Source organism: Dipodomys spectabilis, unplaced genomic scaffold (genome assembly GCF_019054845.1).
Source record: "Dipodomys spectabilis isolate Male_0828 unplaced genomic scaffold, ASM1905484v1 ptg000365l, whole genome shotgun sequence".
NCBI classification, from domain to species: Eukaryota; Metazoa; Chordata; class Mammalia; order Rodentia; family Heteromyidae; genus Dipodomys; species Dipodomys spectabilis.
The window spans coordinates 5,685,479-5,707,145 of NW_024871042.1; the positions used below are offsets into that span (position 1 = coordinate 5,685,479).

The 21,667-nt window shown below is 46.2% G+C and overlaps 2 protein-coding genes across 2 annotated transcripts in view; both read left to right on the top strand.

Moving 5' to 3' along the window:
- Positions 1-10,141, top strand: part of Cfap61 (cilia and flagella associated protein 61) — a 237,419-nt gene extending 227,278 nt beyond the window's left edge. Inside the window, exon 26 of the mRNA XM_042666424.1 lies at positions 9,783-10,141. Coding sequence (XP_042522358.1) covers positions 9,783-9,983 — 201 coding nt within the window. The 3' untranslated portion in view covers positions 9,984-10,141. The remainder of the gene's footprint in view (positions 1-9,782) is intronic.
- A 7,462-nt stretch (positions 10,142-17,603) lies between these two features.
- On the top strand, positions 17,604-19,163 carry Insm1 (INSM transcriptional repressor 1). The gene has a single exon (XM_042666389.1). The coding sequence runs from the start codon at positions 17,604-17,606 to the stop codon at positions 19,161-19,163; it is 1,560 nt and encodes a 519-aa protein (XP_042522323.1).
- Positions 19,164-21,667: the final 2,504 nt, after the last annotated feature.

The following is a 21,667-nucleotide window of genomic DNA, read 5'->3' on the forward strand; positions in this document are numbered from 1 at the left end:
ATAGGAAAAACGATTCCATTTGCAATAGCCTCAAAAAAATCTAGGAATAAACCTAATCAAGGAAGTGAAGGTCCTTTATAGTGAAAATTCTAAAATCCTGAAGAAAGAAAACACCAGAGCCGGGCGCTGGTGGCTCAAGCCTGTAATCCTAGCTACTCATGAGGCTGAGATCTGAGGATCACAGTTCAAAGCCAGCTGGACAGGAAAGTCCATGAGACTCTTATCTCCAATAAACCACTAGAAAACCAGAAGTAGTGCTATGGCTCAAGCGGTAGAGTACTCGCCTTGAGCTGAAGAGTGCAGGGACAATGCCCAAGCCCAGAGTTCAATCCCCACAACAAGAAAGAGAAAGAGAGAGAGAGAGAGAGAGAAAGGAAGCAAGGAAGGAAGGAAGCAAGCAAGGAAGGAAGGAAGGAAGCAAGGAAGGAAACACCAGAAAATGGTAGGTCACTCATGCTCATGTATGATAGATAGAATTAATATTGTGAATATAGCCTTACTGCCAAGGGTGGTCTACAATTCAACGCAATGCCAATCAAAATCCCAATGTCATTCTTCACTGAGAGAAAAACAATCCAAAAATTAATGTGGAATCAAAGAAAACTCCAAATAGCCAAAGCAGACATCTGGGCAAAAAGCAATGATTATAGGCATTACAATTCCAGACCTCAAACTTTACTATAGAGTTCTAATAACAAAAACAGATTTTTACTGGCATAAAAATAGGTCTGAAGTCAGATGGAATATACTGAAAGACCCAGAAATAAACCCATATACTTACAGTCATCTAATATTTGAAAAGAAAGCAAAAATGCATGTTTGAAAAAGACAGCCTCTTCAATAAATGGCATTGTGAAGACTGGACCTCCATATGCAGAAGACTGAAACTGCATCCCTGTCTGTTGTCACTTTGCACTAATAACAACTCAATATGGATCAAAAACCTCAACATTAGACCTGAAACTTTAAAACTACTACAGGAGGAGAACTGTTAAATGTTACTGGCATAGACAGGAACGTCAAGTTCCCAGAGCTCAGCAAATAGGAAAGAGACATGACAAATGGGATTACCTCAAACTAGAAAGTTTCTGTACAGCAAAAGTCATAGATCTTTACCAGCTATATATCTGACAGGGGCTCAATATCCAGAATATACAAGAGCTCAAGAAACTAACCACCACTCCCCAAAAAAGCCTCAATTAATAATCCAATTAATAAATGGGTAAAGGAGCTAAATCAAGATTTCTCACAAGTGGAAGAAAGAATGGCCAATAACCACATAAGGAAATGCTCAGATCCAATGATACCACTCTTGGACATCTACCTAGATCGTTACAAGATATAGTCAAAACACTTGCCTATCCATGTTCTTTGATGCACTATTTACTATAACAAAGAAGTGGAAATAGCACAGATTCCTCAAAATGGATGAGCATGGAAAATATATACAGTGCAATTTTACTCATCTATTAGAAAGACTAATATTTTGTCATTTGCAGGGAAATAGATGAATTTAGAAAAAATTATGCTAAGGGAAGTCAGGATCAGAGAGTCAAATGGCTCATGTCTTCTCTCATATGTGGAAGCTAGATCTAAAAATATAAACATGCACGGTAACATATGCAGGGTTTTATTCATATATACACAAACAAACTGACTTAAGAATGATATACTTAAGCAAAAAGAAAAAAGAAAAAAAAGCCAGAAATAGTGCTGTGGCTCAAGTGGTAGAGCGCTAGCCTTGAGCTGAAGAGCTGAGGGACAGCGCCCAGGCTCAGAGTTCAGGCCCCATGACCGGACCCTCCCCCCGCCCAAAAAAAGAATGATATACTTAAGGGAGGAGTCCAAAGGTGTAACTCCTCTGAACATCTAATGAACTGCTTAACAAAATGAATACCCGTAAGTGGAAACATGTTTGGGGGAATGGGCAAAGGATGAGGCACAGGAATGGAAGGAGGAAGGGTGAGAAAATGTAGTCATTATATTCAATGCACCTTATGTAAAACTGAACTACGTAAATTGGAAGGTAGAGACAGGAGGGGGGGGAAATGGGAGAAAATGATGTTTTGTACTAGTAACCTGACTTGTGGAATTGTAACCTTTTTGTACTACTACTTAAATAAGGTTTTTTAAAAAGGAGGAGGAGGGAGAAGAAAGGAGGAGGAGGAAGGAAGAAAGGAGAAGAGGAGGAGGACTTCAGCAGCACAGTAAACTGGACCTGGCATAGCAGAACTTGAAAGTACTGATCTTGCCATTCAAAAGCAACAGAACACACTTTCTTCTCAAGGGCTCCAGGGACTGTCTCCAGGACAGGTCATCTGTTAGGCCATAGAACATTGGTTGATACATTTTAAAAGATTTAAATCATTGCAGAATATATTCTCCAATTACAATGGAATGAAACTAGAAATCAACACCTATGCACAGAAGGAAATCTAGAAAACTCAGATTTTGTGGAAACCAAGTAATACCCTCTTAACCAGCCAGTGATTCACAAAAGAAATAAAAAAGGACATTAGAAATCCTTAGTGGTCAATGAAAATCCAACATGCAAAAATTTTATAGGATGCAGCAAAAATAGTTTTCAGAGGGAAGTGTAGATACCTATAAATTGTCTACCTCAAGGGGCTGGGAAGGTGGCTCAGTGGTAGAGCGCTTGCCTTGCATGCCTGAGGCCCTGGGTTCCATTCCTCAGCACCACAGAAGCAAAATGAAAAAAGCCAGAAGTGGTGCTGTGGCTCAAGTGGTAGAGCGCTAACCTTGAGCTGAAGAGCTGAGGGACAGTGCCCAGGCCCAGAGTTCAGGCCCCATGACCGAACCCCCCCAAAAAAAATTGTCTACCTCAATAAAAACTGGAAATCAGTAATTTGTACTTTAAGGAATTTTTAAAAAAACTAAACTAAGCACAATGCCAGCAGAAGAAAGGAAATAATAAAGATTAGAGCTGAGGTAAGTTAGGGAATAGAGAAAAAATTGGTTATTTGAAAAGATTGAAAATATTGATAAACCTGAGTAAGACATATTACTAAATCAGAAATGAAGATACTATCACCAACCTTACAAAAATAAAGCATTATGAGAATACAATGAATTCTTATATGGCAACAAATTAGAAGAAATTCTGGAAACAAATTCTTAGAACACAAACTAAAAGCTAACCCAAGAAGCCAATAGAAAAAAAATCTCAGCAGACTTATAGCACATAAAGAAATTGAATCAGTAATCCAAAACTACTCAACAAATAAAACCCCAGAATTAGATAACTTCATTAGTGAATTATAACAAACATTTACAGAATATCAGTCCCACCCAAAACTTTTTCCAAAAATAAAAGTGAAACATTCTCTGCAGCCACATTATCCTGACACCAAAGCCAGACAAAGACATCCCCAAAAGAAAAGGCCAGCAGCCCTTTTTGCATATAAATACAAAAATTTCAGCAAAATATCAGCAAATCAAGCCCAACAGCACATCAAAAGGATTATATATACTATTTATTACCAAGTAGAATTTATCCCAGAAGTGTAAGAGTAGTTTAACATATGGAAATGAATCAATGCAACACACCATTTTAGTAGAACGGAGTTTGGGCCAGACAGCCTCATCTCAAATACAAATGTAACACTTGGGGAAAACACATTTTCATGGTTAAAAACTGAAAAGCCTAGCAATAATATTTATGATAAGAAATACCTGATATTATCTGATAAGAAATATTTATGAAAAATCCAGTATTTTGATGGTGAACAACCAAAAGCTAAAATCTTATCCTTAGGACCTAGAATAAGACAAGGATGCCTGCTTTTGCCAAATATATATTCATACAACATTGTACTGAAAATCCTAGCTAGAGCACTAGGGCAAGAAAAAGAAGTCATCCACCTTAGAAAGCAAGAAGTTTAGTAAACCATCACTATTCTCAGATGACATGATGCTAAAGAAATCAGCAAAATCACTCTTAGAGCTAATCAATACAATAACAAAATTGCAGGGTATATAACCAACACATAATAATCAGCAGTTTTCATTAGTAGTGAATAATCTGAATACAAAATTAAGACAATAGTTTCATTTATAATAGCATCATAAAGAGAAAGAAATACTTGGTCAAATAATTTTAACCACAGTTCCTTGAAAGTCACAAACATTTCTGAAAGAAATGAAAGAATTGAGACATTTTTATTATTAAGATGGCAAGACCACCCCTAATGGTCCACAAATTCAGTGCTATCAAAATCCCAATGACTTAAAAAAAATGGAAAAGTCATATGGACATACAAGGGTTTCTAGATAACCAAAACTATCTTGAGAGAGAAACAGAACCAAGTTGAAAGGCTTGCGCTTTCTGATTTCATACCTTTCTATAAAGCACCAGTAACAGCCCAGTGTGGTACAAGAAGAAATATATAGACTACTCATATGTAGAAAAAAATTAAGGGTCCAGATATAAGTCCATTTATGTAAAAAATGTTCATTATGATTAACCGTTAGGGAAATAAAACTACAAAAGTTACCACTTCACACCTACTGGGATGGCTATATTTTTTTTAAAAAGAAATAATTGTTAGTGAGGATGTGGGGGAAATGGGACCCATGCACAAATGCTAGTGGGAATATAAAAGTGTAAGATAGCTTTCAGAAAGTTTTGTAATTCCCCAGAAGTTACATACAGAATTACCCTATGGTGTAGTTCTTTTTGTGTGTGTTTGTTTTGTTTTTGGCAGTCCTAGGGCTTGAACTCAGGGCCTGGGTACTATCCCTGAGCTGCTTTTGCTCAAGGCTAGCGCTCTACCACTTGAGCCACAACACCACTTCCAGCTTTTTCTGCTTATGTGGTACTGAGGAATGGAACCCAGGGCTTTGTGCATGCAAGGCAAGCACTCTACCACTAACCCACATTCCCAGCCCCTGACCTAGCAATTTTATTCCTAATTTTATATCCTAAGGAATAGAAAGAGCCATTCAAATGATTATTGATTCATAAATATTCAAAGCAACACTATTTAGAATTGCTAGAAAGAAGAAGCAACCTAAATATCTCCTCTCCAGCTCCTGCCTCCAAATCCAGCTATACCTTTTATTATAGTGAGCTTCTTACTGCCCACCAACTATAGCCTCCCAGATCCATCCGAATTATTCTACTGTCCTCTCAATCATGAAGCTCCAGATGCTGTGGTCTCTTCTCCCAGTATCCCTTGAAGGAGGAGAAACAACACAGTTGACAACTCTCTTGCAAGATGTTCATGTCCCACATCAAGTTAAATACAATAAAACCCTGGGCTGGTTAAGTCATCATGTAATATAGGCCATGCTCTTTGGGGCCATGTAGACCACCCCAGAGCAACTTACTGAGTGGTAAAGGGAAGCTCATGAAAAGGACAGCAGCCACCTGACCTGAGTGGGCTGGAGGTGCCTGGCCTGGCCTGCAGGTATCTCTTCAGAGGCTTAAGTTATGCCTGACTGAAAGCCCCAGGGCCCAGCTGCCTGCAGGCCACTCGATATCTTCTGAGGTCAGGGCTTCTGCCTGCACCTCTTCCTCTAGCTACTAGGCAGCCAGACCTTCCTAAGCTTCAGATTCAATAAAAATAAAGAGTTGGGATTAAAAATAATTCAAAAATTGAAGAAAACACAAGCAAATAGAGTTTAGAAGAATAAATGTTGTTAAAAAGTCCTTATGGTGAGGGAAGGGGTGACACAGTCCAAAAAGAAATATAGTCTTATGGAGTGCCAGTGGCTCATGCCTATAATCCCTAGCTCCTCAGGAGGCTGAGATCTGAGGATTGAGATTTGGAGCCAGGCAGAAAAGTCCCCATGAGACTCTTATCTCCAATTAACCACTCAAAAAAAAAAAACTCAAAAACAAAACAAAAACAAAAAACTGGAAGTGGAGTTGTGGCTCAAAGTGGTGGAGCACTAGCCTTGAGCAGAAGAGCTCAGAGACAGAGCCTAGGCCCTGAGTTTAAGCCCTACAACCAGAAAAAGAATGTACTCTGTACCTGATTTATGCAACTATAACCTCTCTGTACATCACCTTTATAATAGCAATTTTAAAAAAATTTTTAAAGGGTCCTATTGACCAAAGCAATGCACAGATTCAATGTAATCCCTATCAAAATTACAGTGGCATTTTTTTTTACAGAAATAGAAAAAAAAACTTTATATTTGTATGGGGCCACAAAATATCCCAAATTGCCAAAACAACCTTTCAGAACAACGAAGCTGGCAGTGTCACGCTCTGTGTTTTCAAAATATATTACAAAGCTGCAGTAATCAAAATAACGTAGTCTTGGTATAAAAAAAGAGCAACTGAATAGAATGGATATCCTAGAGATAAATCAACACATTTTATAGTTGATGAACAAGACATGAGCATGGTGGGTTCTTGTTCTTTAAAATACAGAAATAATCATCAGGAAAAAGGCACACAGTTTTAAAGAATTTATTTAGTAAAGAGAAAGTAACCTGGAATCCTTTCATCTCAGTGTTTAGTTCTGGGCTGTTGATTTTATGTTGCATCTGCCCTCCTCCCCTTTCCTCTCTTCAGCCAGTCTGTCAGATTATGATTGGTTTGTTTGAAACAGGCCAGACCTTCCTCTAGGTGGTGGGCTGAGAAAGGTGGCTTTGGCCTGAGACATGGCAAGATCCAAGGCCCTCCCGTGGGTGATAGCTTATAGTCGGGCTGGCCTGGGTTATGGTAAGAGCCAAGACCCTCCCCTGGGTGCTTGCCATCAGAAGAGGAGGAGGCAAGCTGACCCTTCACAGTGAACATGTTTTTAGCAAAGATACCATCCAATGGGGGAAAGAATAGATTCAATAATTATGTTAGGTAAATGGTATGTCCACGTGCAGAAGAATGAAATTAGACCCTTATTCCTTATACAAGAATCAATTCAAAATGAATTAAAGCCTTAATGTGATCTAGAAATAGTAAAAAAACATAAAACAAAAACAAAAACTGTAGAACACAGGGGAAACTCCTTGATATTGGCCGTCCCATGGATATTTTTAATACAACATCAAATGCACAGGGAACAAGAGCAAAAATGAAGTAGGTCTGCATCAAACTAAAAAAAAAAACATATAAGAAGAGACAGATTAGGGCAAAATATGTGCAAATCATCAGATGAGTTAGTATCCAAACTATCTAAAGAACTCACCTAACTCAGTAGCAGGAAAATAAACAGCCAGATTTAAAAGTGGGCAAAGGACCTGAACAGATACTATTTTTTAAAAAAAGACAAATGGCCAACAGGTAAATGAAAATATCACTAGTCATCAGGAAAATGTGAACTAAAGAACATCAAGCTATCATTACACACCTTATAGAATGACTATTAAAAAGGGCAAGAAGGCTGGGTAGATCACCTGTCTAGCAGGAGCAAGGCCTTACATTCCATCCCAGCACCACCAAAAAAGAAACATTGAAGATAATAGGAATAAATTGTAAGCACACATCTCCCAAATAACTAAGCTATTTAAAAAAAAAAAACAGTAAAAGATAGTAAAGGCTGGCAAGGACAAGAAGGAAAGAAAACTCTTGAAAACCAGTGTGAAGTTTTAAAATAGACTTGCTATCTGATCCAGCACCCCTCTTTTAGGTAAAAAGCAATGGAAATAAATGTATGGAAGAGACATCTATCCTCTTGTGTCATTGAAACATTAATAGCCAAGATATGAAGACAGCATAAGTGGCCCAAATGGATGAATGGATAAAAATAATGTAGTGAGTACTCTCAGTAGAATACTATTCAACCTTGAAAGAGAAGGAAATTTTTACACCATAGCACTAGCACAAAAACAGACATAAAGACAGAGGAACAGAATAAAAGATCCAGATATAAAACCACACAGCTATAGCTATTAGGTCTTTGACAACCAGACCAAAAACATACATTGGAGAAAAAGCAGCTTCTTCAATTAATTGTGCTAGGACACTGGATAACTTCTTGCAGGAGATGGAAACTAGATCTCTATCTCATTCTGTATAAAAGTCAATTCCAAATGGATCCTATGTAAGATCTGAAACTGCTACCGGCAAAACTCTGGAAGATATCAGCGCAGGTAATTATTCTCTGAATAGTACTCCAGAAAATAAGAGTAAGAATTGACAAATAAGACTACATCAAATCAAGGTTGGGAAGGTGGCTCAGTGGTAGAGTGCTTGCCTTGCATGCATGAAGCCTGGGTTTGATTTTCCTCAACACCACATTAGCAGAAAAAGCTGGGAGTGGCGCTGTGGCTCAAGTGGTAGAGTGCTAGCCTTGAGCTGAAGAGCAGAGGGACAGCGCCTAGGCCCCGAGTTCAGGCCCCACTGCGGCCAAAAAAAAAAAAAAAAAGACTATATCAAATCCAAAATGTTTTGTATAGCAAACAGACACACATACACATATATACACACACACATACATACACACACACACACACACACACACACATACACAATAAGTCACAGAACAGTAGAAAATATTTACCAGATAAAGGATTAATATCCAGAATACAGAAAGAAGTAAAAAACAGGAAAATAACCCATTTTAAAAATGGACAAATGAACAGACAGTTCTCAGAATCAGACACACAAATGGCTCATAGATATGTGAAGAAATGTTCAGCATCCTTAGCAATAATCAAAACTATACTAAGATTCCATCTCATCCAGTCAGAATAGCAGTCATCAAGAAAACATGTTAGGTGCTAGTGTTTCATGCCTGTAATCCTCTCTACTCGAGGGGTTGAGAGTTGAGGATCAAAGCTTGAAGCCAGCCCAGGCAGGAAAGTCCATGAGATCCTTATCCCCAGTTCATCACCAGAAAGATTAAGTGGACCTTTGGTTCAGCCCCTTGAGCAAATGCTCAGAGACAGTACCCAGGCCTGCCCTCCTTACCTAGAAAATGTTAGGAAAATTCTATCTCAATATTTAAAAAAACAACTTTTTTCTTTCTGATCCCATTACTACAGATGCCAATTAAATTTGTACTAAGAAATTAAAATTATGGTTTTAGATCCTATCCCTTAGAGACTTTAAGCACAAAGGTTTAATGACTATTTTTTTCCTGCTGTTCCTGGGGCTTGAACACTACACTGTACACTGTCATTGAGCTTTTGCGCGCAAGACTAGTGCTCTATTAGTTGAGCCACAGCTCCACTTACGGCTTTTTGGTGGTTAATTGGAGATAAGAATCTCATGGACTTTCTTGCCTGAGCTGGCTTTGAACCACGACCCTCAAATCTCAGCCTCCCGAGTAGCTAGGATTACAGGCATGACAAACCTGCACTGGGCTTTTTATTTTTTAAGGCAGGCCGGACCTACATATGATTTGTATTTGGAAAAAAAGGACTTAAAATAAGGTCATTTTTGGTGGCATTATGCTGTGATAGAAACAATCACAAAACAACAAACCCTGCATGACTCAGGTCAGCCAAGGTTCCCAGAGAGACATGAAGTACAGTAGTGGTGGCCAGGAGAGAATGTTTAGGGGAGTTTATTATTCAGGGGGGACAGAGTTGGGGAAGACCAAAAGATTCAGGAGATGGATAGTAGTGATAATCAGTGGGAATTGATCCCCATTCCCTTATACACTGAAAATGCTAAAGAAAGAAATTTCATGATATATACTGTGACACAACTTAAAAAATAATATCCAAAAAGCTAAAAATAAAAAGTGGGGGCACACCTTGAAGAGCTGAACACTATGTTCTGTTTTATTTTTAGAAAGCCTGCCCTGTTGATTGTGGTGTTAAGTACAAGTAGTTTCTGAGTCTGGCCTTACTGTATTCATTCACAGGAGGATGGACTCCTTTCCATGGAGCAACTAGCCCATAAGATAGAAGATGAGGAAATAAGCCTGGTTGAGAAGCCCAGGGAATACCTCAAAAGAGTTTTTGAGGACTCCATCTACAAAAGCCTGGTGGAGAAGAGCATCCTAGAGTACCTGCACTACAATTATTACCACCTGCCCATGTATGCGTGGCCCGGCATCATTTAGTGTGGCCTGGGTCTCCACTTTTTTGTTTCTATACAGTTAGTTCTTGGAAGTATTCTTTAGAAATAGAAAAGTTCTCCTAAGCCTGGCTTCACAATCAAATGCCAGCTTGGTTCCCTTAATGCCTTTCTGCCTCTACTTAGCCTTGTAGTTTCCTCTGGCTCCAGTAGGTGGCGCTCAGCTGTAGATCTCTATTCTGGGACAGGGAACTTTATAAATACCAAGCATGTTCATGTGTATAATAATCCACTTTAGCAATAAAACGAGATCATACTGTATAAAAATTGCTTTTACCTTGTGAGATTCTGTGTGATTTCCTGGGACTGCCCAAGACCAATTTTGATAAGTCCTCCAGGTATTTGCTCAATACTTGAAGATGATTAAAAAGAATGGAAAATTAGTAAACAGATGATAAGAAATGAACTCTGTAGCCCAACATCAGAAAAACTGATTAGGTAGAAAAAACTTGCACGACCTTTTGAAACCAAAGAGACTAATATCTCAGACTCTATAATTCTTTATTCCTATTGATGATCATGAGCATAAAAATACAGACTGGAAACCAAAAACTCACATAGATTTTGGGATTGAAAATAATACTGGGAAATTAGGACCTTTTCTTTGATCCTGAACAATGTTGCTTTTCTGGGTGGTACCTGTCACCTATAATGTAGCTAAGAAACCTTCTCTCATAAGCAGTTACTCTCTAAAAATCACATGAATTCAGGAACAACACATTAGATTGTTTACATGTACTTTGATATCTCCTTATAGTGTGGCACAACTATTTGACTAACAACAGAGCTTACAATTGGTTCCCATGAACACAATTTCCAATTACACTCTTAAAAATCAATGCTAACATTTGTGTGTGTGTGTGCGCGCACACACGCGCGCTTGTACTGGGACTTAAGTTCAGGACCTGGGCACTGTCCCTTAGCTTTTTTGCTCAAGACTAGCACTGTACTACTGGAGCCGCAGCTCTGCTTCTGGGTTTTTACTGATTAATTTGGAGATAGGAGTCACATTGACTTTCCTGGTCAGAATGGCCTTGACCTGCAAGTCTGAGATCTTACTCTCCTGAGTAGCTAGGATTACAGCCTTGAACCACTGGCACCTGTCTCTATGCTAACATTTTGCAAAAGTGGGGACACTGACACAGATTACCAAGCTACTGAAAATCAGAGCCAAAAGACACAAATCACTGCTGCAAAACTACAGGACTCGGAACTATCAAGTTGTCTGATGCTTCTCAAAAACATCCCAGAACACTGGACTCTGATGACTCCAAGACAGATTAAAAACAACCAATAAATGCTGCTAATTCCTTCACATGTATGGGGTATACAAACACATTGGGATGGTATTTTTTTGTACACAGATACCCGTAGGTAGGGAGGCCCAGCTTGGGCCATACCATACAAACTGTCATTGGATGGGGAAGAGTTGTTCCTGGTCTCTGCCTCAGAACTCAAAAACAACACGCACGGCAACATTTCAAAGTCTGGTAGCCCAGTCCACTCAGGCTACTCTCATTCGTTTCCTGAGAGGACCTGGGTCAAACTCATCAGCAAATGGAATTTCTATGACAAGCCCCAGGAAGGCTGAGGTGAAGGAGACCAGAACAACTTCAGCCAGAGGATCAACAGTTAGGACTTCTGTGACCAAGTATTACCATGACAAAGCCTCTAGTCACACACAAGTGACCCCAAATGGCAATGTCAACCTTAATACCAACTCATGCATCAATTTGCTAATAACAGTTTTCCACTGCTGCCTCTTCTAAAAAGAAGCCTTGGGCTTTCATAAGCCTGTGGCATTTTTAAAATCTCTTGCATATACTTCTGCTTACAAAGCGTTTCCATCCGATGACATTATTACATCCTTGTCCCATTCTTAGGAAATTTAATCTAGGACATTTTTATCAGCTATGCTAAATGATTTCCTGAATCTAACAGTTGTGGCATGTATGTACAGACTTCAGAGCTTTATCACTGAAGAACAATTTTCCTAATCAGAATTCAAGTCATAGCTTGAAATTGGCAATTTTAAGAACTTTAGGAGAATAAAGTTGATGGTAAGACAGTCTTCACAAATGAAAAAGCTTTAAAAAGACCAGTATTTGGACTTTCTGGGTGTACAAGACAGAGATAGGTGAACCAAGGCTCCAGATCCTTTTGTATTTGAACATTTGCTGTTGATTCACGGTCATTTTGAAGTTTCATCGTTTTAAGCAAAATATGTGCCATGAAAACAATTTTACAAAGTCCCATTCCCCCAAATCACATGTAATAACCATGCATCATTGCTGCCTCGAATGATATACTGACAGATATCAAATTTTAAATTAAAACTATGGCTACCTCCTTCCCCCAAAATGGCTTCTTATAGTATTATTAATAAGAGACAAAATAATGGAGGGAAGTAAATGCTATGCAAAAAAAAAGATAACCAATCAATAGGAGAGGGAGGGAGAGAGGAAGAAGGAAGGGGGCAGGAGAGAGAAAAAGCAAAAGAGGAGGGGGGAGAGGGAGGGAAGGAGGGAGAGAGAGAGAAAGGGAGAGGGAGGGAGGAAGAGCACTTGGGCAAGCAAGTGTTAGCCAGGAACCCAGGAGAAGAGCTGTGGATTGTTTTCTGGTTGAGAGGCATGATGATAAGGCCGGATAAAGTAAGCGCAGGGACGGGGCACGGAGCCCAGCAGCTGTATGCTAATGCTCACAGAAACCAAGCCTCCGCGTCCCCCATTAAAGCAGGCGACCAGGAGGCCACACATCACTGAACAAATAGGCTCTCTCTAGACAAATAAAATAACACACGTTGGCCTGTGGGAAGGGGGGAGGAGGTGGGGAGAAGACTATGCGGGAGAAGGAGGGGGAGAGGGAAGATAGTTGGGAGAGGAGAGAGAGAAGCAGGAGATGGAGATGAAACAGAGAAACTGGGAGAGGGAAGAGGAGAGCGGGAAGGAAGGGGGGGAGAGGAGAGGACGGAAGGACTGGAAGTGAGGGAGAGCAGGAGGGGAAAGATGGAAAGGAAGAGCCGGGAGGAGATAAAGAGGAGGGAGCAAGACCCCTAGAGAGGACGGATGGGCCTGGAGGACCAAGATGGAGGAAGGAAGCGTTGGTGGAAAGGATTGGTGGGAGAGTGCACTGGGTTGGGGATTGAGTTCAGGGGAAAGCACTTGCCTGGCAAGTGCAAGGCCCTGAGTTTGGTTCTCAGCTGGGGGGGGGGGGGGGTCTCGGGGAGAACACGCCCCCTGAACCTAAGGGCAGGAGCCCAGGCCTAGGCAACAAATGGCACCCTTTCTGACTCCTGTCAGGTGGAGGGGGTGCGTAAGGCTTGGGCGCGCGCGCGCGTGGCCTTTCTGGTCACTTAGGCTCAGGTTTTGTGGGTGGATTCCCCAAGTCAGGCTTTGTTTCCCAAGTTCAATGTGATGAGGGTCTGGGGGGCGCCGCCCCGCGCTTTCCACCCCATTCTCACTGGCTGGCTTCCCCACATCCTCTGGCTTGGTTTTGGCCAGCGTTGGCCAGCACTGCCCTTCCTGCCGCCCAGCCCAGGCCAAAGAAGAAACACAAACGCCAGGCCTGAAGGCACTTCAAGGAGCGCGAGGTGACCCCCAATGGCACACTCAAAAAAAAAAAAAAAGCCACCGGTCCACCGCGGCCGCATAATGGGCGCGCAGCAGATTGCCGGGGGGCACTTGAAACTCCAGGGGAGGGACCTACTTGAGCGGGGTCCCTCCAGAGCCCGGCGGACCCGCGGCCGCGAAGTCCCCCTTGTTCGCTCTCTTTCATGCACTCTCCTTTGTGTGGAATTATTTAAACGGGAGATCCGTGGCAGCTTTATGCTAATGTACGGAACAAAGGCAAGGGCCCCGCAGGCGGGGCCCCCGGAAGGTGCCTGGAGGCCCCGAGTGTGGCCAGGCGGGGCGGCTGCGCGTGTCTCTCGCGTGCCCCTGGGACCAACACAACAGCCCCCCATTCCTGCAAACACAAAGCCCCAAAGCCGGGCGCGCACCGAGAGGACCGGAGCGCTGGGGGCTCCTTGGGGACCTGGCAGCGGGCACCAGGGGGGCAACATGCTGTTCCAGCCGGGTCATCGCTTTTGGGGTTCCAGGGGTGCTGGAGGGGGCTTCCACTAAGCCGAGAGGAGGTGTGCTGCCGAATGGAAGAGGGGGAATCTCACACGCACACACACCCCCGTGCCTGGGCTGGGTGAGAGTTCTAACCGGCTGGTCTTCTCTAGTAAGTTCAAGTTCCCTAAGGAGCCAACTCCTAGCCTTCAGCGCTCACTTCTAAGAGTCACGCTTTCTAGAAACTCCTTGGAGCTTCAACTTTGATTCTGAGCTGGGCTAGACTCTCAGGGAGTTCGGCCGCGTGACGGATGCCAGCCTGACACCCCTGGACAGAAGACTCTGGAGCGGAGCTGGCCACCCCGCAGCCCTCTGAGGAGGAGCCCGCTCACCATCCTCTGCCAGAGACTAAGACGCAAAAAGGCCCTGAGATTCCCCCCACCCCTTCAAATCACTGGTCTACACCACACAGGGAAGGAAGCAAGGAACTGACTTGAATCAGGGGAAGGACACCACGATTTTGCTTGGGATACTTTAATGACATAGACACACACACACACACTCTACAAATTTAGGCTCCAGAATTTCCCTAGCCCACTTCCTGTGGTCCCTGCTTGATGTGGCAGTGCCTCAAGGCAGGCCCCGGGGGCTTAGTGTGGGAGCGCTTTGCTCTTCAGAGAAGACAAATACCAGGACGCGAGGCCCCCATCCTATAGGGCGCTCAGATTCTAAGAAAATCACACCGAAGGAGGCAGAAATCCAACCTCGGGTGCAGGGCTGCGTCAGCTGGAAAGTAGCTGGTGTGTGCGTGCGCGCACAGCCTAATTCGTCCTCGGTTTCAACTGCTGATACCCTTCGAGTTTTCACTAATGTGGACTGGTACGCAGCTAAAGGCAGCAGATCTCATCCCTGCTGGCAAGACTGAAATAAAAAGAACCGTATCCATCGAATCTTAGTAGATATGCTATCAATAGAGCTCAACAGATTGGACTAAATTCAGAGCCCTGGTTATTTCCTTCTGTCCGGGATTCTTTTTAGTTGGTGGTGGTATCCTGCCTTACAATTCTGAATGTTATTTTGTAAGGATTCACTTGAAGACGAACTCTCCCTATTATCTATTGGATGAAAACGCAGTGTTGTGTGCCCATGACCAAATACACTGTAGTTGTGGGATCGACCGCCGACCTCCCCCCCACCCCGCCCGGTCCTATTATTCCACAACCCAGATGGGATTCCTGATTAGAAAATAAAATTGGCCAAAGCTGTCTCGGAATCCCTTCCCACTTCTAATTTCATCAGCAGTATTAATCAGCACCCAAAAGGAGCAAGAACGTAACATCAGTTAACTTTTTAGATCGAACCGGGTTTGGCAAATTTTACATTTTATAATTTTAAACTTTTTTTAAGGATTAGTGCTCATCACGATTATCGTTTTAAAAATGAGAGCCTTTAAAATATGTTCCGTTATATGTTCTCTTCTCTTTTCGGCGTGTGGGTTAAAAAAAAAAAAATCCCAACATAAGATCATCAACCATTATTCCTCTTGACTAAGCGCTTGGCTGGTAACTAACCCTAACAACAGGATTCCACCAAAAAAACTTGTCTTCATTTCCACGCCAGGGTATTTTTCAGAGGGGAAACCCGGGGCAATTAAATACCTTCAGTGGAATTAAGCATCAGCAAAACTCAGCAAAGCCTATCCGGTGTACAGGGTTTTGTTTTTGCACAAAAAGATGTTTCCCTCGCTTTCGACAGTGGCATTTCTCACCACACAGGACACTTCCCGTGGCCTGGCTACTTTTGTCTTCGAGGGGGTGGGCGATGATCAGGGCCCCTGGCACTGTGGCGGGGCTCTCTGCCTTGTCTCCTCCAGAGATTCTACCTTTTGTTTCTAGGTGCTGGGCCGAGAAGGGGACGGGATAAGGAGAAGACTGCCGGGTCTAGGCCCAGGCGGGGCAGCGCGGGGGTGAAGGTGTCCCTCCGCTGGTGGCGCGGGAGCCGCTACCAGTGCTGCGTGAGGCCGCAGCCTGCGTTGGAGGACAGATTGCCCCCCTCCCCCTCCTCCCCCCTCCCGGGCCGGCAGCACGCGTCTCTTTTACGTCCAGATTGGCCGCGACTGCTGCTCAATAGCTGGAGGTTAATTTCCTTCACAAAGGTGAAGGGGGCATGGCTGGGGGAGAGATGGAGGAGCGGGGGGAGCGCCCAGACAGGCGGCCCCTTTATTCCACAGCGCCTTGATTGGAGCCCTTGATTTAGCATCTGATGTCAACCGGCAGACAAAATGCCCACTCAGAATGAAAATGCATGAGGCAGCGCGGGGAAGGCGGAAACCAACTTCATTCCGGGAGCACGCACCGAGCTGACCGCAGGTTCGGCCAATTCGACGGGGATAAACCCTGCCCTGGGAGGCACCGAGAAGCCCGAGCCCAGGGCCCGGCGGGGATGCCCATCCCCGGCCCAGGTACCAGGGGAACGAAGGTTCGTGATAAAGTTCAGCAATCCAAGTTCCTTTTGGAACCCAGCCTGTCCTCCTCCATCCCCAGTCCCAGTCTGCCTGGCCAGGGAAAAAGTGCTGTGCTTTCAAGTGTTTCTCAGCCTCGAGAGAGGAACCTTCCATCCTTCCAACCGCGTGCACGAACTCGCCCTGGGCTGTAGCCAAGGGGTCCGCTCCATCCACACTCAGAACCCCCGGGGCCCGAGGTCCACCGGGCCAAGGAACCGGCCAGGATCTTGGCCAGTGGGACTTCACAGTTATCATCCCTTGCCCTCCTGTCCTCAACTCCAAGCGGACTCCGCCTCCACCCGCGCCCGGGGCCCGCTCCCACCGCGAAGCAGCCTCAGCCCCGGGGTCGCCCCGCCTCCACCCCGTCAGAGCGCACAGCACAACTTCCCCCTCCGCTCTGGCTCGCGGGTTGAACCCTCCTGACATATTTGGGGCCATTCTTCTCCTTTGTTGCTATTTTGCTCGCGACCCGCGAGTAATCCCCGCGCGGGAGGGGGGCGTGCATTGTCGTGCTGATGGACGGGCCCATTTGGCGGCTCTGCGCCCCCCGGAGGAGAGACACAAAGCCCAGGCACGTGCGCCTCCCCATAGAAGAGCAGCAGACCGTGAAGGGAGGCGGGGCCGGGCGTGTGCCTGGGCCAGGCGGGGCGGCGGCGCCGGGCGGGGCGGCCGAGGGGCGCGCGCTGGGGCCCCGCGCCCTCAGGTACATCTGCCGCACCTACCGGGCGACCCCCGAGTCCCGGCCCCCTTTTTTTTTGCCGCTCGGTCGCCCTCCCACCCTACCGGGAGGAGGAACTGCGAACGTTCTGATTGGTTCTGGGGGAAGCGGGAGGCGAGAACAATGGCCCCCTCCCCCCGTTAAAAGGGAGCGGCGCCCGGGCCCGGGGACAGGGACGCGCGTGCAGGGCGCACAGCCGGGCTAGCTGTCTCCGGCGCCACGCGAGTTCCCGCAGCCGCCGAACCCGGGCAATGGCCTGGGGGCATTAAGGGCCTCTGGGGCTGAACGCGGAGGTGGGACGCAGCCAGTGCCTCGCCCTCGCGCCGCGCCAACATGCCCCGCGGCTTCCTGGTGAAGCGCAGCAAGAAGTCCACGCCCGTGTCCTACCGGGTCCGCGGTAGCGAGGACGGTGACCGCGCGCTGCTGCTCTCGCCAGGCTGTGGGGGCGCCCGCGCCGAGCCCCCGGTGCCAAACCCCGGGCCGGGGCCGCTGCTACTACCGCCGCCGCCGCCTACCGAGCGCGCCCATGCGGCGCTCGCTGCCGCGCTCGCCTGCGCGCCCGGCCCGCCGCCACCCCCGCCGGGCCCGCGGGCCGCGCACTTCGGCAACCCCGAGGCCGCACACCCCGCGCCGCTCTACAGCCCCACGCGGCCCGTGAGCCGCGAGCATGAGAAGCACAAGTACTTCGAGCGCAGCTTCAACCTCGGCTCGCCGGTGTCGGCCGAGTCTTTCCCCACTCCCGCCGCGCTGCTCGCCGGGGGCGGTGGCGGCGGCGGCGGCAGCGGCGGCGCGACCGGCGCGGGCGGTGGCGGCACCTGCGGCGGCGACGCGCTGCTTTTTGCCCCTGCCGAGCTCAAGATGGGCACCGCGTTCTCGACCGGCACCGAGGCCGCTCGAGGTCCCCCACTCCCCCCGACCGCCGCCCTGCGTCCCCCGGGCAAGCGGCCCGCGCCCCCGTCCGCCGTCGTCGCTGAGCCGCCCGCCAAGGCAGCCAAGGCCCCGAGCGCCAAGAAACCCAAGGCCATACGCAAGTTACACTTCGAGGACGAGGTGACCACGTCGCCGGTGCTGGGGCTCAAGATCAAGGAAGGGCCCGTGGAGGCGCCGCGGGGCCGCGCGGGGGGCGCGGCGCGGCCGCTGGGCGAGTTCATCTGCCAGCTGTGCAAGGAGGAGTACGCCGACCCGTTCGCGCTGGCGCAGCACAAGTGCTCGCGCATCGTGCGCGTGGAGTACCGCTGCCCCGAGTGCGCCAAGGTCTTCAGCTGCCCGGCCAACCTGGCCTCGCATCGCCGCTGGCACAAACCGCGGCCCGCGCCCGCCGCCGCGCGTGCGCCGGAGTCCGAAGCCGCCACCCGGGCCGAGGCGCGCGAGGTTAGCGGCGGCGGCGGAGGCGGCGGCAGCGATCGGGACACGCCGAGCCCCGGCGGCGTATCCGAGTCGGGCTCCGAGGACGGGCTCTACGAGTGCCATCACTGCACCAAGAAGTTCCGCCGGCAGGCCTATCTGCGCAAGCACCTGCTAGCACATCACCAGGCGCTTCAGGCCAAGGGCGCGCCCCCGGCGCCCCCGGCTGAGGACCTACTGGCCTTATACGCGGGGCCCGACGAGAAGGCGCCGCTGGAGGCGGCCGGCGACGGCGAGGCGGCCGGCGTGCTGGGCTTGAGTGCACCCGCCGAGTGCCACCTGTGCCCAGTGTGCGGGGAGACGTTCCCCAGTAAGGGCGCCCAGGAGCGCCACCTGCGCCTGCTGCACGCCGCGCAGGTGTTCCCCTGCAAGTACTGCCCGGCCACGTTCTACAGCTCGCCGGGCCTCACGAGGCACATCAACAAGTGCCACCCGTCCGAGAACAGACAGGTGATCCTCCTGCAGGTTCCCGTGCGCCCGGCCTGCTAGAGCGCGCCCTCCACCCCGGGCCCCCAGAACTGTGCCTTCGCTTGGAGCCCCACAAAGAGAGTGTGCCCTTCGTGCCCCGATCCTGTGTCTGGCGCCAGGGGTGCGTGCCTGCATCCCCACCCCGGGGTGGAAGTGTCGTCTACGATCCTCTCGATGTGGGGTGATGGGAACCCCGATCCTCTGTCATGACTCTTTTCGGACCCCTCTTCCCTTTTGTGTTGAGTCTCCCTTTCCCCCTGGCGCAACAGGAGTCCATCTCTTTCTTTACGAGGGAGAAAAGCTGTACCCGTTTGTCTCGTGATTGGAAGCCTCCCCTTACAGGGGGCGAAGCTGTTTTTCTTGCTAGTATTTCGCTGTGTTTATGGTCTAGAATTGCGGTTTGCTCTTCGCCTACCAATCTCTCTGCTCTGTCTGTAGCGTACGGGTTGTTTTGGGTGAATCTTGAGGAATAAAATGCCTTTATATTTCACAGGCTGTAAATTGAACTTCCCACACGATTAGCTTTATTATGGCTTGTGAACTGCTGGAGTCTGGCTTTACCTTTTTGTATGTGAACAAATCAAATTGCTTAAAGAGTTTTCTTTAGTATAGCCACAAATGCCTTGAACTGTTGTCTGTTTGGGATTGGGTTTTTTGTTTGTTTGTTTTGGACGGGGTGGGGAGGGAAGGGAATTTTCACAAGATGCTGTAGTAACTGCCTCAGTATTTCACATGACTTATGATGTGATCATCTGCGTTGAGGTAGGACTATAATGAGTTCCCTCTAAATGTATATGTTGATTTATGAGTACTTGTTATTTATTCTTTATTTATTTATATTAATTATGAAGATTATGATATAATTTGATTGCAGATTATTTGTTTTGGTGTGATCCTCCCCCCCCACTCGACATTTCACTGTGCATTTTAGAAGAGAGCCTTTTTTTTTCTAAAGGGATCTGCTAAAAGTTTTAACTTTTATACCTATCTGAGGGAATTACAGACAACCTACCATTTTATTCTGCTTGGAGGGCCCCAAGGCCCTTGTACAACCGACAGCTCTTACTTTTAAATGCAATCTCTTTTCTACATACATTATTTTCTTAATTGTTAGCTATTTATAGAAAGCTTCAATAGAACTGTTTCAACTGTATAAATATTTACTATTCAAATAAAATATTTTCAAAGTCAAAGTAGAGTGGATTTACTACTGCACTGCATGGTTCCAACAAGGATCTCTTCTAATTATGTATTTTTAAAGCCCCTTCCCCCTTTTTAAATTAAGAAAAAGAAACCTATTTGCATTACTGGGGTTTTAGATAGGATTCTGAATGTCTGGGTTCAGCATTTGGAGGGTGTAGTCTTGGGAGAAGCTAGCTAGAAAGCTCCTTTGGAGGTTCTTACAAATGTACTAGAAAGTGGGTTGCAATGAAGGCCATGAGGACCCTGTCAGAAAAAGCTAAAAGTGACCCAACAGAATCTACCCAGTTCACCAGGAGGATATATTAGAAACACTTTGATTTAGCAAATCCTCCACTTCCTTACAATTTCATTCCTCAAATGAATTAATTAGGTAGTTTTTGTTCATCAAGGACCAACTAGAAGAAAACAATTTTCAGATTTTCAAAATAAGGGTAGCAAACCAAATTCATATACGAATCCAACAAAACTGAAGCAGCTGGGTTCAGAATAAGGTCTCTGAAAGAAGTTCGTAAGTTCCCAATCAGGTGAGCAATCTCTTTTGGGGGGAAAGTGGGACACCATCTGTTTGGGGTATTAAATTTAATAGCAGGTGATTACAACGTCTGCCGTCATGTGCTCTTTCAAGAACAATTCTGACGCTCACCAGTGAATATTCTGAGTTGTTTTCCAGTCTTTCAAACATTTAGGAAGCTGGGCTAAACAAAATTGTTCCTTCCCTCCATTTGTGTTTTTACTACTTCTTTCCTGAGGTCTCCTAAACCTTCCAGCCACACTGGCTTGCCAAAGAGATCCTAAAACTCTACACAGTAAACAGAGTAAAAATAATAAAGATAGCTGGGATAAGAATGGCCTGCACCACACATGAGGAACTTAAAGAATTGACAAAAGATCATTTTGGGGACTGGAGGAACAGCTGAGTGGTAGAGGCAAGGCCCTGGATTTGCTCCTGAGTAGACAGATCATACACATACATATGTACATGTATATATTCTTTTTCACATTTCCAGCCCTGAGATTTTGAGGGGGGGGAGGGTTTCCTCAAAGGCTCAGCTGGCGGAAACATTGAATATTCCTCCCTTCCTTTGTGAGGAAGGATCTCACAGACTCAGAACAACAACCAAGGAAAAAAATCTCTTACAGAAAGAACCTATTCTGGTCACCAAGGGGACCTAAGTGGCCAGTTTGATTTAGCAAATCCTTCACTTCCCTACAATTTGAGGCTCAAGGCAACAGCAATTCCTCAAATAAATTAATTCGGTAAGGATCTAGGAACAACATAGGAATGACTTATGGTCATATTTTAAAACAAGGGGAGCAAACCA

Coding starts and splice junctions, on each gene's coding strand:
- Insm1 (XM_042666389.1), top strand. CDS start 17,604: ATGCCCCGCGGCTTCCTGGTGAAGCGCAGCAAGAAGTCCACGCCCGTG.